Source organism: Frankliniella occidentalis, unplaced genomic scaffold, assembly GCF_000697945.3.
Source record: "Frankliniella occidentalis isolate FOCC.00 unplaced genomic scaffold, Focc_3.1 Scaffold75, whole genome shotgun sequence".
NCBI classification, from domain to species: Eukaryota; Metazoa; Arthropoda; class Insecta; order Thysanoptera; family Thripidae; genus Frankliniella; species Frankliniella occidentalis.
The window spans coordinates 654,077-665,855 of record NW_026267205.1 but is presented as its reverse complement, the minus strand read 5'-3'; the positions used below and the strand labels follow the sequence as shown (position 1 = coordinate 665,855).

Below are 11,779 nucleotides of genomic sequence, written 5' to 3'. Positions count from 1 at the left end.
CACAGGTGTGATGAGTGAAAGCTAAAACCGGGGGGGGGGGGGGGGGGGCACGTGATATCGGTCGGGCTGAACTGCCACACTACTATACCGCCCTCGACATCACTGGTGTGAAAAATGAAAAGGGCGTAAGTCCACGGACTTTGCATTGAACTTACGCCCTTTTCCTTTTTCACCAGTGACATTCAAAACGTACAGTGCAGATGTGAAAGGTGGCGGGAATTTTTGCGAGGGAGACAAAAAGTCCCAGCCGACCAGAGTGGCTGTGCGTTGCGGAGGAGAGCGCCGCACGCCCCGAACACCCCTATTGACAGGACCATCCCTCGACCCTGAACCAGCTGAGGACGACGACGCCGTGGTCCTGTCGAAAGGGGTGTTCGCGGGGGGCCGCGACGACGCCGTTAAGCTGCCGGGCCGGCGGGCGTCAGCTGGCGAGCGGGCCAGAGGGAGAGAGATCGCCAGCCTCGGACCTCGGCCGCCTCCCGAGGGGCACAACGCCGGCGTCGGCCCCGGAGTCAGCCCCGGCGTCGCGTCGGACCGGCGTCAAGCCCTCCCCTCCCAGCCCTGCGCTCCGCACATGCGAAAGCGTCCAATCACGAATGGAAAGTGCACGTTAGAAAGGAAACAGCGCGGACAAAAAACTGTGCAAATATTAATGAAAACTAGGTATAGTAATCATCACTGATTTACGATATAGGTCGTCGGCACCCGATCGTTTCCCATCATTTTAACCTCGATCTTAACAAAAGTCCGTGGAAACCCCTCCCAAGGAGGAGGGCAAAGTCAGCATGACATCAAAATGATGTCAAAATGACTTCTAAAGTCAACGTAGGGGACCATTTTGACATCACGAAGACGTCAAAATGGTCCCCAATTTTGACCTTGAAGGTCATTTTGACGTCATTTTGATGTCATGCTGACTTTGCCTTCCTCCTTGGGCTTTATCTTTCAAAGGGAGAAGTCCTCCCCTCTGCGTGGAACCATGAACCCTTATACTCTCATGGTGGAACTGTTGCGAAACCATAGCACGCGCCTCGCAGATCCGATCCGATCTGATCAGAACTATTCGCGCCCCCCATATCGACAGTAGCAGTGCAGCATGCTGCAGGCCCGCCTGCATAATACATCTATACTTACCACGTCGGTACCGGGAACAGAGCGCCCGCCTCCACCTCCGCCTCTGCAGATTGCTTTCTATTTGCTCGCCTCTTCTTTTCCATTCGTTATTTAATTGCCCGCAGAGCTATTCTCCGCTACTTGCACGTTATTATAATTCGCGTGTGCCACCAGGCCGCGGGCCAAAAAAATAAGGCGTTTTGCTTTTCGCCAAAAACTCTCTCACACTCACACGCGCGCACACGCATCCTCACGCGTTCACACACGGGCGCACTGGGGTGCGTGCGTGCGTGCGTGCGTGCGTGTGTGTGACTAGCCCAGCGCGGTTCGCCGACAGGTACCCACAGGAAGGCACCCACAATTTCTCCCTAATGCTGGCGGCACGCAGAGCGTCGTCACCCAGGAGCAAGGCGGGGCAGGGCAGGGCGGGGCGGGGCGCTCACGTGCACGGGCCAAGCAGACCGCGACGCGTAGGTGTCCGCAGCCCTCCCACCGAGCGCTGCGTGACGAACTGCCGTGTCGTGTCCTGGTGCGCGCGGAGACGTCGCCAGGACCCTCCTCACCCTCCTCCTCGTCGTCCTGCTCGCGATGTAGCGCCGTCCTCTCACTCACCCTGCTCCTCCGCCGCCGCTGACGCCGGCCCCTACTAGGCGCAGGTCCAGCCACGACGGCCGCCGCGATGGAGCGCGAGGTGCTGCTGCTGATCCTGGTGCCGCTCATCGCCGTGCTCGCCGCCCCCGCCGACGAGCACCAGCACCTGCCCGATGACGACCCCGGCGACGACGACTTCACGGGCCGGGGACCCACGTTCGGCCCCGGCGGCTTCCTGGACTTCTCGCGTACGTATGGGGGTTCGAGTTGCAGGCGTGTATCCAAAAGCATGTCAGGGGTCACCCAGGCGAGGCGTGCGCGAAGTCGTGTTTTCGGCGGTGTCGAAACGTTGTCGCAAGTCGAACTTGGGCATCGTTTCCCGCCGTATCGGCTCAAACCCGCGCCGAATTTCGACTAACGACATCGGTAACGACATTACGACCCGAGAACGTTCTCTCTATGGCCCCTCTGCAACGGCGGCATCTTATTCGATATCCTCGTCCTTCCGCAGGAGGATACCAGCGCCTGGGCAAGAAGATGATCCTGCCGCTGCTGGTCGGCATCCTGCTCAAGGTGGCCAGCTTCGTGCCGCTCATCCTGGGCAAGCTGACGCTGCTCGCGCTCGCCTCCATCGTGGCCTCCAAGCTGGCGCTGCTCATCTCGGCCATCGTGGGCACCAAGAAGCTGTACACGTCGCACGCCGTGCCCTACTCGTACGGCGGCCACCACGCCGGCGGCCACGACTGGGAGGGCGCGGCCAGCAGCATGTACGCCGAGCTGGCGCAGCCGTCGGCCGCGGCGTACGGGGCGGCGGCGGCGTACGGCGCGCACCCCGCGGCCGCCATGCAGGCCATGTCGCACCACCGGCGCGTCGCCCCGGCGGCCGCCCAGCCCAGCGCCGGCAGCGCCCTCGCCTCGCTCGCCGCGCAGTTCGGCCGCGCCCTGGACCTCGACGCCCTCGAGAAGGGACGAAGGTATGGGAACCGGGGGGGAAAGGTGTGCGAAACATCCCTACGATATGACATGTCATTTGACACACCTCCTGTGTTACAGCTCGACGGGAGCCACGCCATCGCGGACGGTCAGCTCCGCGTCATCCACCTCGACGACGCCGTTGTCGGCGACAACCTCGACGCCAGTCCCTCGCCAATCGTCGGCGAAGTTGCGTCGACGACGGAGAGCAGCTTGAGCTTCGACGACTTTTAGCATGATCTCTCTCTCTCTTACCAAAGTTCCCAATCGTCTGCAAATTTCTGTTTGGCTATGAAGTTTGTTGATTGGCGTTTGAAATTATGTCTCTCTAAATTTAATGTGTAATTTATTTAATTTATAATTATTTATTTATTAATTTATTTGTTCAAGTTTTTTTTTTGTAATAATTTATTGACATTGTTCATTCATCCTTGTTTTTGGATGATGCCTATGACTTGACTGTGACCTAACTTCCATTGTGAATGAGAAAGAAAAAAATATTCTTTTGCAACAAAAAAAGTACTCACTTTTACATATATATGTAACTAAGAATGTGTCCTTATATTTCTTAGTAGCAACATGATACAAACAGTAAGAAAATAGGAACAGGGTCCACCATAAAATCTACTGAACATATATGTGGTCTGAAATGCCTTATGGCTTACAACAAAACCATATTAGTAATTCTCTGATGGGCATACAAAAGAAGGATCCTAATTTTAAAAACTCCATAATTATCTGAAATTGCAGATTGTGCTGGTTTACTACAGTGATTAAATGGTTTCTGAAACATTACAATGGTCTACCTACTTGAATAATAACAATAGTAAAATATACTGGTAAAAATTTGGGTCATATTATACACAGAGTTTTTTTTTTCTAGATATGCAATCTTTGAGGCTTTGAATTGAGGTGTTGTAAACAGTGCACAGGCATGCAATAGGTAGGGTCTACAGGTTTGATGGATGGAGACTCACCCAACAGTGACAGAGCAGCAAGACCAAAGAGAGTGTGGAAGGGATCTGGCATATCTCCTGGGCGGTCACTAAAACCTCCAGTTTCCGTATCCTAAAACAAACAATTTAATATTCAAGTTAGAAAAATAGATTAGATATACCGACCAGTAAATGTTATTTCCCATATTTTACTTACTTGGCATGCTAATATGAATTTCACAAGCTGGCCCTTGTGAACCCAATGTAGACGACCCAAAATGCTGAGAGAAGACAGTACCCACCATGAGTAACACACATCAGGGAGTTTTTCAGGTCGACCATTTAAGCCACCAGAGGGCAACTGTCTTTCACAGAGCCACCAGCCTAAGAGATCTGCATCCACTCGATGCAATTCACCTAAAAAGTTTGATTGGTCATGAGGTCTATGTTTTTGTCTTTAGCAATGAGCAAGTACAAATCAATGCCAGCACACTTACCGGTAATTGATAGGAATCCTACGCAGCAGTAAATTTGTCCAGCATGACTCTCTGCACCAGGGCAAGAACCAAATCCTCCATCAAAATTCATGCAGGACATTACAAATTCAACTGCTTTATCCATATTAATAGCATCCAAACGATTCTATAGAATTTAATATTGTTTGAACAAGATTAGAAAACTTGGTTACTACGTACTGGACAAATCAATGATTTAGAGAAAGAAAAAAAAAACCTTACCACTAAAGAAAGGCAGGCAACGGCACAAAATGAAAACCTTGTGTCTACTTCACCCCATTTATCACCAACAAAACTACCATCTTCCTTTTGAAGCCCAGAAACATATGATACAAGAGATTCAATATTGATTTGATCAATAGCATCATACATCACCAAAATCTACAAACAAGAAGAGAGAGAAAAAGTGCTAATGTAATTTAAGAGATTGAATTTACATAAAAATATAGTATGTAATATGGGGAAAGATTCAGTACCTGAACAGCACTTAGGGTGTATAGAATATGAGCATCATGGCCTGGACTTGCCATGAATCCCCCAGATTCCTCTTGACATTTCACAACAGCTGATATTACTTCTTCTGCAGGTAGTCGATCTTGACAACCAGCAAGATTTAGTGCTGTCATCACCCAGTACATTCCTGACATTCTCATATATTCTGTCATACAAAATTCCTGAGAATAATACAGAAGAAATTGAAAATTAAACGCAAGCGCGTAGTAAATGAACTGTCCCAACAACAGTATGGTGACAAACTACATACATAGTCGTTTTTATCAGTCCCGTAGGATGTCAGGAATTCTATGTGTTTTTCAAGCAACAATGATGATGGTAAATCCTTGGCCAAAACAACATCTCGCATAGGTTTTGCCTGGAAAAAAATAAATTATATTTCATTCATTCTTCAAGGAAAGTAAGACTTTGGTAAATTAAGAGATTAATTAAAATGCCTAGGACTAGAGGATGTAAGGGTAATCAATACCGATAAACAAATATTATACATGACATTAGTATTTTTAACTACTTTGTGGACACAAACCACTATAAGGTTATAAATGTATATATTTCAGTAGTGTGCATGTTATAGGATAAAACACTTACCATGTCATCAATATTTTATGCGCTGTTTAGTGAAGATCACAATCACAGTATTAAAAATTACTGGCTGTGCAAAGAGAAAAATCACAACAAATAATCTGTGGCTGCTTGAATCTTGAATTGACAAGTAAACATGAATAATTCTGCTTTGGGGAAGAGATTTTTCATACTTCCACAAGAAATTTTTCATGCTCAACAACAACAACAAAAAGTGGGTGGAGAAGGAAGGAAAGCTGTCTGCGAAGTGGTGAAGTTGTCAGAGGCAAGATCGAAACACAAACCATAGACATGGATTGAGTCACACACCGAATATACTTAGATTGATTTCGCGTCGTTTATTTTGAGCGAATTCCTTGTGCGTGGTTGTTCTGTTCTTTCTAGCGTCGATCAACAACGCACTTCATAATGGCTGAGGTAAACATAACCTTAGAACCGTTTGTGTCTTTTATCTCAAGCTGTTCTTTAAACTGTAAATTTGCCATCATCTATCTTTCTCCACGGTCAAGGCTAATAATATCTTTTATTTTAGGAAATGAAGAAGTATTTGAAGCAGCTGCTATCAAAGTGAGTATTTCAGAAGGCATACTTTGCCTAACCATTGAGATCAGCTGATCAGCTGACCCTTGTTTCTTTGTGGTATAATTTCATAGCACCTTAGACAGTCCCCAAGACTGTTTCTACCGGCAGGGAATGTGCACCCCCTTCTCCTTGCTCTTTTTTTTTCAAATTACTAAACATTACCATAAATTCTTTGCCAGAGTTGACAATCTTCTGTGCATCCTGATCACTGATAGAGATGGTGTTCCTATTCTTAAAGGTATGCCAAATTTGACTCCCCAAATCCGTCTACTGATGAAGAATGTGATCCATCTATTAATAATGATCCTTCTTTTCCAGCTGTAAATGAAAAGTGTCCTGAGCTGGCCATGCGACCCAACTTTTTAACAACTTTTGCGATGGCAACAGATCAAAGCAGCAAACTTGGCCAGGGCAGGAATAAAACTATAATCTGCATGTATTCATCATATCAGGTAGACTTCATTACCAGACTCGTGTTTTTCATATTTCTGCCTATCCATACAATACAACAATGCAAAATTTCTTTCCAGGTTATCCAAATGAATAAATTGCCTCTTATTCTAAACTTTGTTGCAACTGCTGATTGCAACACAGGCCACATTCTCTCGTTGGAACCTCTTATTGAGCCTCTTCTGGGTGGACTGAAAGGTGCCGTCATAGAATCCTGAGGGGAGCCTTCGCCTGGCCAGCTCCAAGATTGGAACGTCATCATGTAGACTACCAAGGCAGCCAGGCGAACTGATGATAAATGTTCAACTGTTGTGCGCGTATGTGTGATTGTTTAAGGAGTCCTCATCAAAATGGTATACTTTGAAAATTGAGGTACTAATGAAATAAGTATTCTGTGTCTGTGCAACTTGGAACTCTGGAAGATATGTTGTAGCAAGACAAGAATGTCTACAAATCACAAGACTGTGAAGTAAGAAGCAAGTTTACTTTTCTCTCTCTAAAATATATAATTGTGATAACTGTTACTAAGTGAGCTTTCATTTTAAAAAAAGCTCCAGTCTTTTCTTTGTTGATACTTATTATAGCTGTCTGGTAAATTGAAGAGACAATTCTTCAGTGTGCTAGTTTGTAGAAGTGAGCATGTGCAAAAATTCTGTTTTGATATTTTTTAAAATGATTATATTCCAATGAACAATTTTTATATGACTTGAAAACAATTTTAATGATCTTCTGCAAATATCTTAGAAATAAGATATTCCAGCCTATACAGGTGAAGGCATAGGCTGACCCTTGAGCGCACACAGGATATTTTTTGCTGCTAGGACTGCCATTGCTGCTCGAGTGCCCACTGTTGCACTTCCTACATGTGGAAATAGTACTAGAAGAGCAAGAATATGCAGGATTATTAATTTTACCCATCTTGCAAAGGGCAGTCCAATGTTACTAGGAGGAGATATTTGACCACTTACCACAGTTATCAAGGCTAACCAAGGGATGGTCTACTGGTATAGGCTCTGGCACCATGACATCCAAGCCAGCACCCCATATTTTCTTAGTCTTCAATGCATCAACTAGTGCTTCTTGATCTATACAACCTGTCAAGATACAATAAACTTGATACATATGCTCAATGTTAAGTGCTTTGACACCTCTGAATTTGTAAAACATTCCTACCTCCCCGGCCAACATTTATCAGGATTGAGGTAGATTTCATCTCATCAAAGACCTGTGCATTGAACAAATTCTTTGTTTCCGCAGTCAGTGGACAAGCCATCACAATTATGTCGCTTTTTCTTACTAGTTCGTCAAAGGAAACAAACTCTGCACCCAGGGCTGATGCTAAACCCCCACAACAAGAAAGGACAGTTAATGTTAGCTGATAGTCATACACTTTTTCTAACGCAAAGACAATTTTGTTGAGCTGAGCAAAACCACGCTCGAGCTGAAAACATGCAACAACTTTTCAGGCATCCAACAAAGCTTACCCTCAGGTTTCGGCTTGTGTCCAGAATACAGGAGTTTCCCGATGTTGAATGCCTTGATGCGCTTGGCGAAAGCCTGCCCAATGCCTCCCAGCCCGACAACTCCAACGGTGCTCCCCGCGACGTCAAGGCCCAGCATAAACTGCGGCCGTCCGGTCTCCCACAAGCCTCTGGAGAACGAGAACGAGGGCGTCAGCGAGAACAACACCTCCCTCCAGCACCGGGACTTCGTGTGGCCGACGACGGCTTACCGCTCCAGGGCCCGCCGCCCCTCCTGCAGTCTCCGGGACACGGTGAGCACCAGGGCGACGGCCGTCTCGGCCACCGCGTCGTTCAGGACGTTGGCGGTGTTGCCGAAGGGGATGCCCCTCCGCTTGAGGAGGTGGGCGTCGATGTGGTCGTAGCCGGCCGACATGGACGCGACCGCCCGCAGCGCGGGGCCTGCGGTAAGGGCAACGAGGATCACGTTGACGGGGACCTGCATCGGGCGGGTGGGTGGTGAGGGGAAGCCGCGCAGCAGCACATTATGGGCTCACCCGCTGCATCGACGACCGCGGCGTCGAGCTTGTACTTGCTGCACCAGAAGATGGCGTCGACGCCCGAGCTGGGCATGTGCTGGAGGATGGTGTCGTAGGAGGGGTTGTTGGAGGGCACCTCGACCACCTCGCACCTGCAGCAGCACAGGTGTCACACACACGCACACTCAAATAACACACACACACACACTGGAAAAACTAATGTTACCAAGGTAACGTTTCTTGACGCAACCAAACCAGGTAACGTTTGGTGATGCAACCAGTTTGTGATGGCCCTATCCTTTTGCATGGAGTAGGTTGCATCAGGAAACGTTACCGGGCTTGGTCACATGATGAAACGTTACCAGGGTAACATTAGTTTTTCCAGTGCACGGGGACTACTACTCACTCCTGTCTGAGCAGCGCAAGGCCCGGCTCGGGTACCTCCGCGTTGCTGACGAACACCTTGGGTCTGGCCATGTTGCAGCTGGTCTCGCGGTACGGCGGGCTCTGCGGCTGCTCTTGGCCCGGCTCTGCTCAGGTGGTCCTCGTCGTCCTGGCCTCGGCCGGCTGCTGGTGCCGAGGCCAAAGCGCCGGATTACGTCGACGGAGCACGGTGCGGCACAACAACATCCCGATGGCCTCTTATCTCCCCTTTGCTCTCTCTCTCTCTCTCTCTCTCTCTCTCTCTCTCTCTCTCTCTCTCTCTCTCTCTAGCCCCTCCCCTCCCCTTCTCTCCCCTCTCCTCCCATTATCGCCTTTTGCCATCGCCTGGACGCGCCGCGATAACTCGATAACGATTCAGAAAACTAACGGATCGCTCATAATCCCGCCGGCAGTTTGCCGATTGCCGCATCGATCGGGAGCGAGAAAGTTACCGCAACGCCAGAAATAAAGTTATCGCCGATCGATATGAAAGCTTTCAATCTCAGAATGATGTCCACAGATTGGCGCGTGCCATGACATCAGAAACAATCTGTTACACTTTTGCATCGGTATATCACATCCTGACGGACGGTCGTTGGTGTCGTCGCGATTGTAAAACGTTTCACTCTTTCGTCCTCAGCAGGCTCGCCCCCCCCCCCTATCCCAAAGCTGTTTGCACCAATGGTTTGCACACACACGACACACACCCTCCTCGACTCGCGCCCATTTACAACACGATCAGCCGTGCGAGCTAATCCCAAAGCACGTTGTTGGGTTATCTGCCGACGTTATGATGAGCCCGATGAGCCCCCGCACGGCCAAAACGACGATCCCAGCAGAGGAGGAGAGCTAATCGCTCTCTCTCGCCTACTGCCTACGGCCCCGCGCGGACAAGAAAAGAGCGAGTGCGGGGGTCTCCGATGGTAATAAAGTGACCCGGAGTAGGGCCTAAGTGACGGCGCCGCCACGTGCTGCCCGCTCGGCCCCTAGAGACGCCACAACTAGGGTTGGAAACCCTGGAAAGTTTCGGGAAAATTTCGGGGAAAAAAAAAGAAAATTTTCGATAAAAGGTAAAAATTTCCCAGACTTTGAAAGTTTTCCGGAAATTTTCGGGAATTTTTCGGGAATTTACAACCCTAGCTACAACGCCGAGGTGAGACCTCGGGTGAGACGCTGTCGTATACCACTGTAGGAGACACCTCTCGGCTAGTTCTAGTTGCCGCTGCTGGCTCGAGCTGCTGCTGTTCAGACTGGCTCATCGGCACGAGTCGTGCTGCCGCGTCCGCTTCCCCCCGCCTTTCCCCTCTTCTCCTTTTCCCTCCCCCCCTCTCTCTCCCCCCTCCTCCATCACTTCCCTCTTTTCGCTCGGACCGCGACGACGCCGTCGACGCCGACGTGCCGGCGGCGCGAACGGACAAGGTCATGGGCTCCACTCGTCACCACAGTGCGGATGAGTATCAAAAAGGGGGGGGGGGAGATGTCATTTTGGGACGCACCTTGTGGGGGTGGTGGAGCTAGTCACGCTTTGAGGATGAGCATGCGCGTGGGCAAACGCTGAGCACCGAGTCATACACGTCTAGTGAGACCACAGCGAAAGGTCGTAATATACCTTTCAAAGCACGCGGGGGCCAAGGAGTTTACAGAGGCGAGAGACTGGCGAGAGGGGGAGACAGGAAAAGTACTTACGATCTCCACGGCGCTGGTGAACAAGCAGTCGTCATAACCCTTTTTGAAGTTGAAGTATAGAAGGGTGTGCTAGGACTGGGACGTCCGCACGCCGAGGTGCGTGACTCTAACCACTCGTCGCTAGTTCTTGCAGGGTGCTTTATCAGCGCAAGTGGTTTGCCGACTACCATGACCATCCACGGTGGTCCACACACACACACTTTTCCTTTATATTACTTATGGTAATAATTCGAGTTACTAACAGATATATCTTCGCACCCTGGTGCGAATAGTTACTTTCTACCGAATATCAGTAATATGTCGATTTCAGGACCATTCCATCGTTGATAGTTGAGTGGCGCCACTGATCATAGGTAGAATGAGAAGTCGACATAGGAAAACCGACAGCTATCCTGTTGGCAATACCGGCCCGATATCAGAACGACGAAATTATTATTTCTCGAAAAGTGATCCACTCTGGGCAGGTGGTTGGCTATGGGCCGCGCATTTCTCTGCTGCTCCAGTCTGGCGAATCAAAACAATATATGACCGTGAATAAAAAGAGTTGCAGCGTTTCGATTCACTCGCGTCAAGCCCCCGTTAAACAACTAAACAACGACCGCGAGCTGGAAGCAGCGCGAGCGCATTTTGAATGTCAGAGGTGAAAGTAGTGATGCGGAGAGTATTCTCGGTGGGGGTTGACATGACCCCCCCCCCCCTCCTCGTCCATGCCGGCCGGATGCCGGAAATACACATAAGTTGGACGTTTTGTGTCGGTGATAACCTGGTGATAACGTGCCGCGTGCCGGGCTCCTCCCGACTGATAAGCGCCAGCGGACACACACACTCGCACCCACACACACGCACACACACACACACACACACACACATCCTACCAAACGGACCACGTGGACCAATCGCCCTCCAGGCTCTTGCCGCAGGCCTCCCCGAGCTATCACCATGGCTATCACCCCCTCCCCCCCTCCCGAAAGAAATCGTCTTCGATATGGAAATCGAAACTCTCGAGACGATATCCGACATCAGTAATGCGTGTTGTCAATGTCAAGACCATCATCGAGTCAAAACGGAGATCGACAAGTTCCTGATAATAACGACGACGGTCTGATATATCGTTTCGATATTATTAGCGGTAGTAGTAGTTGTAGTAGTACTCGGGCCGACTCACGCGATATCGTATCGCGATAATGGAGCTCGATAGCAACGAATTCAAGGCGCAGCAGAGCGGTGCGTGCGCGACAAGGAGTAAAAGCGGAGATACGCCGACAGTCCGAGTAACCATAGGGAGCACTGCACGGCTAAACATACTGAAGTGGAGCGGTGGAGAGGAAGGGAGGAGGAGGGGGGGGGGTGCTCATGGGGACAAATCACGCACCCGCATGTCTCTGTCCGTCTCCCACTACAGCACCGGGGTTCACGTG

The 11,779-nt window shown here is 49.6% G+C and overlaps 4 protein-coding genes across 7 annotated transcripts in view; 2 read left to right on the top strand and 2 right to left on the bottom strand.

Moving 5' to 3' along the window:
- The window catches only part of LOC127749658 (oligodendrocyte transcription factor 2-like), a 4,636-nt gene extending 1,439 nt beyond the window's left edge, over nucleotides 1-3,197 (top strand). For both annotated transcript variants that reach the window (XM_052268720.1, XM_052268719.1), the window contains exons 2-4: nucleotides 1,764-1,952; nucleotides 2,216-2,678; nucleotides 2,758-3,197. In XM_052268720.1, the coding sequence (XP_052124680.1) occupies nucleotides 1,793-1,952; nucleotides 2,216-2,678; nucleotides 2,758-2,893 (759 nt within the window). In that variant the 5' untranslated portion in view covers nucleotides 1,764-1,792 and the 3' untranslated portion in view covers nucleotides 2,894-3,197. The remainder of the gene's footprint in view (nucleotides 1-1,763; nucleotides 1,953-2,215; nucleotides 2,679-2,757) is intronic.
- Nucleotides 3,198-3,203: 6 nt separating this feature from the next.
- LOC113217554 (geranylgeranyl transferase type-2 subunit beta) lies at nucleotides 3,204-5,395 on the bottom strand. Its single transcript, XM_026437504.2, has 7 exons — nucleotides 5,228-5,395; nucleotides 4,890-4,997; nucleotides 4,603-4,800; nucleotides 4,349-4,507; nucleotides 4,109-4,253; nucleotides 3,829-4,028; nucleotides 3,204-3,744 (listed from the first exon to the last, which is right to left on the bottom strand). The coding sequence occupies exons 1-7, from the start codon at nucleotides 5,228-5,230 to the stop codon at nucleotides 3,556-3,558; spliced, it is 1,002 nt and encodes a 333-aa protein (XP_026293289.1). The 5' UTR covers nucleotides 5,231-5,395; the 3' UTR covers nucleotides 3,204-3,555.
- A 31-nt stretch (nucleotides 5,396-5,426) lies between these two features.
- Nucleotides 5,427-7,389, top strand: LOC113217557 (ragulator complex protein LAMTOR3-A). The gene is made up of 5 exons (XM_026437508.2): nucleotides 5,427-5,638; nucleotides 5,754-5,788; nucleotides 5,983-6,041; nucleotides 6,122-6,255; nucleotides 6,334-7,389. The coding sequence occupies exons 1-5, from the start codon at nucleotides 5,630-5,632 to the stop codon at nucleotides 6,469-6,471; spliced, it is 375 nt and encodes a 124-aa protein (XP_026293293.1). The 5' UTR covers nucleotides 5,427-5,629; the 3' UTR covers nucleotides 6,472-7,389.
- On the bottom strand, nucleotides 6,904-9,946 carry LOC113217555 (glyoxylate reductase/hydroxypyruvate reductase). Of its 3 annotated transcripts, none has more exons than XM_026437507.2 (8): nucleotides 9,860-9,946; nucleotides 8,659-8,822; nucleotides 8,271-8,404; nucleotides 7,986-8,175; nucleotides 7,738-7,904; nucleotides 7,427-7,591; nucleotides 7,222-7,347; nucleotides 6,904-7,130 (listed from the first exon to the last, which is right to left on the bottom strand). In XM_026437507.2, the coding sequence occupies exons 2-8, from the start codon at nucleotides 8,727-8,729 to the stop codon at nucleotides 7,015-7,017; spliced, it is 969 nt and encodes a 322-aa protein (XP_026293292.1). In that variant the 5' UTR covers nucleotides 8,730-8,822; nucleotides 9,860-9,946; the 3' UTR covers nucleotides 6,904-7,014. The 3 variants fall into 3 exon arrangements, with proteins under 3 accessions (XP_026293292.1, XP_026293291.1, XP_026293290.1); XM_026437506.2 differs by having other exon boundaries at nucleotides 8,659-8,819; nucleotides 9,860-9,945; XM_026437505.2 differs by lacking the exon at nucleotides 9,860-9,946 and having other exon boundaries at nucleotides 8,659-8,892.
- Between the last annotated feature and the right edge of the window lie 1,833 nt (nucleotides 9,947-11,779).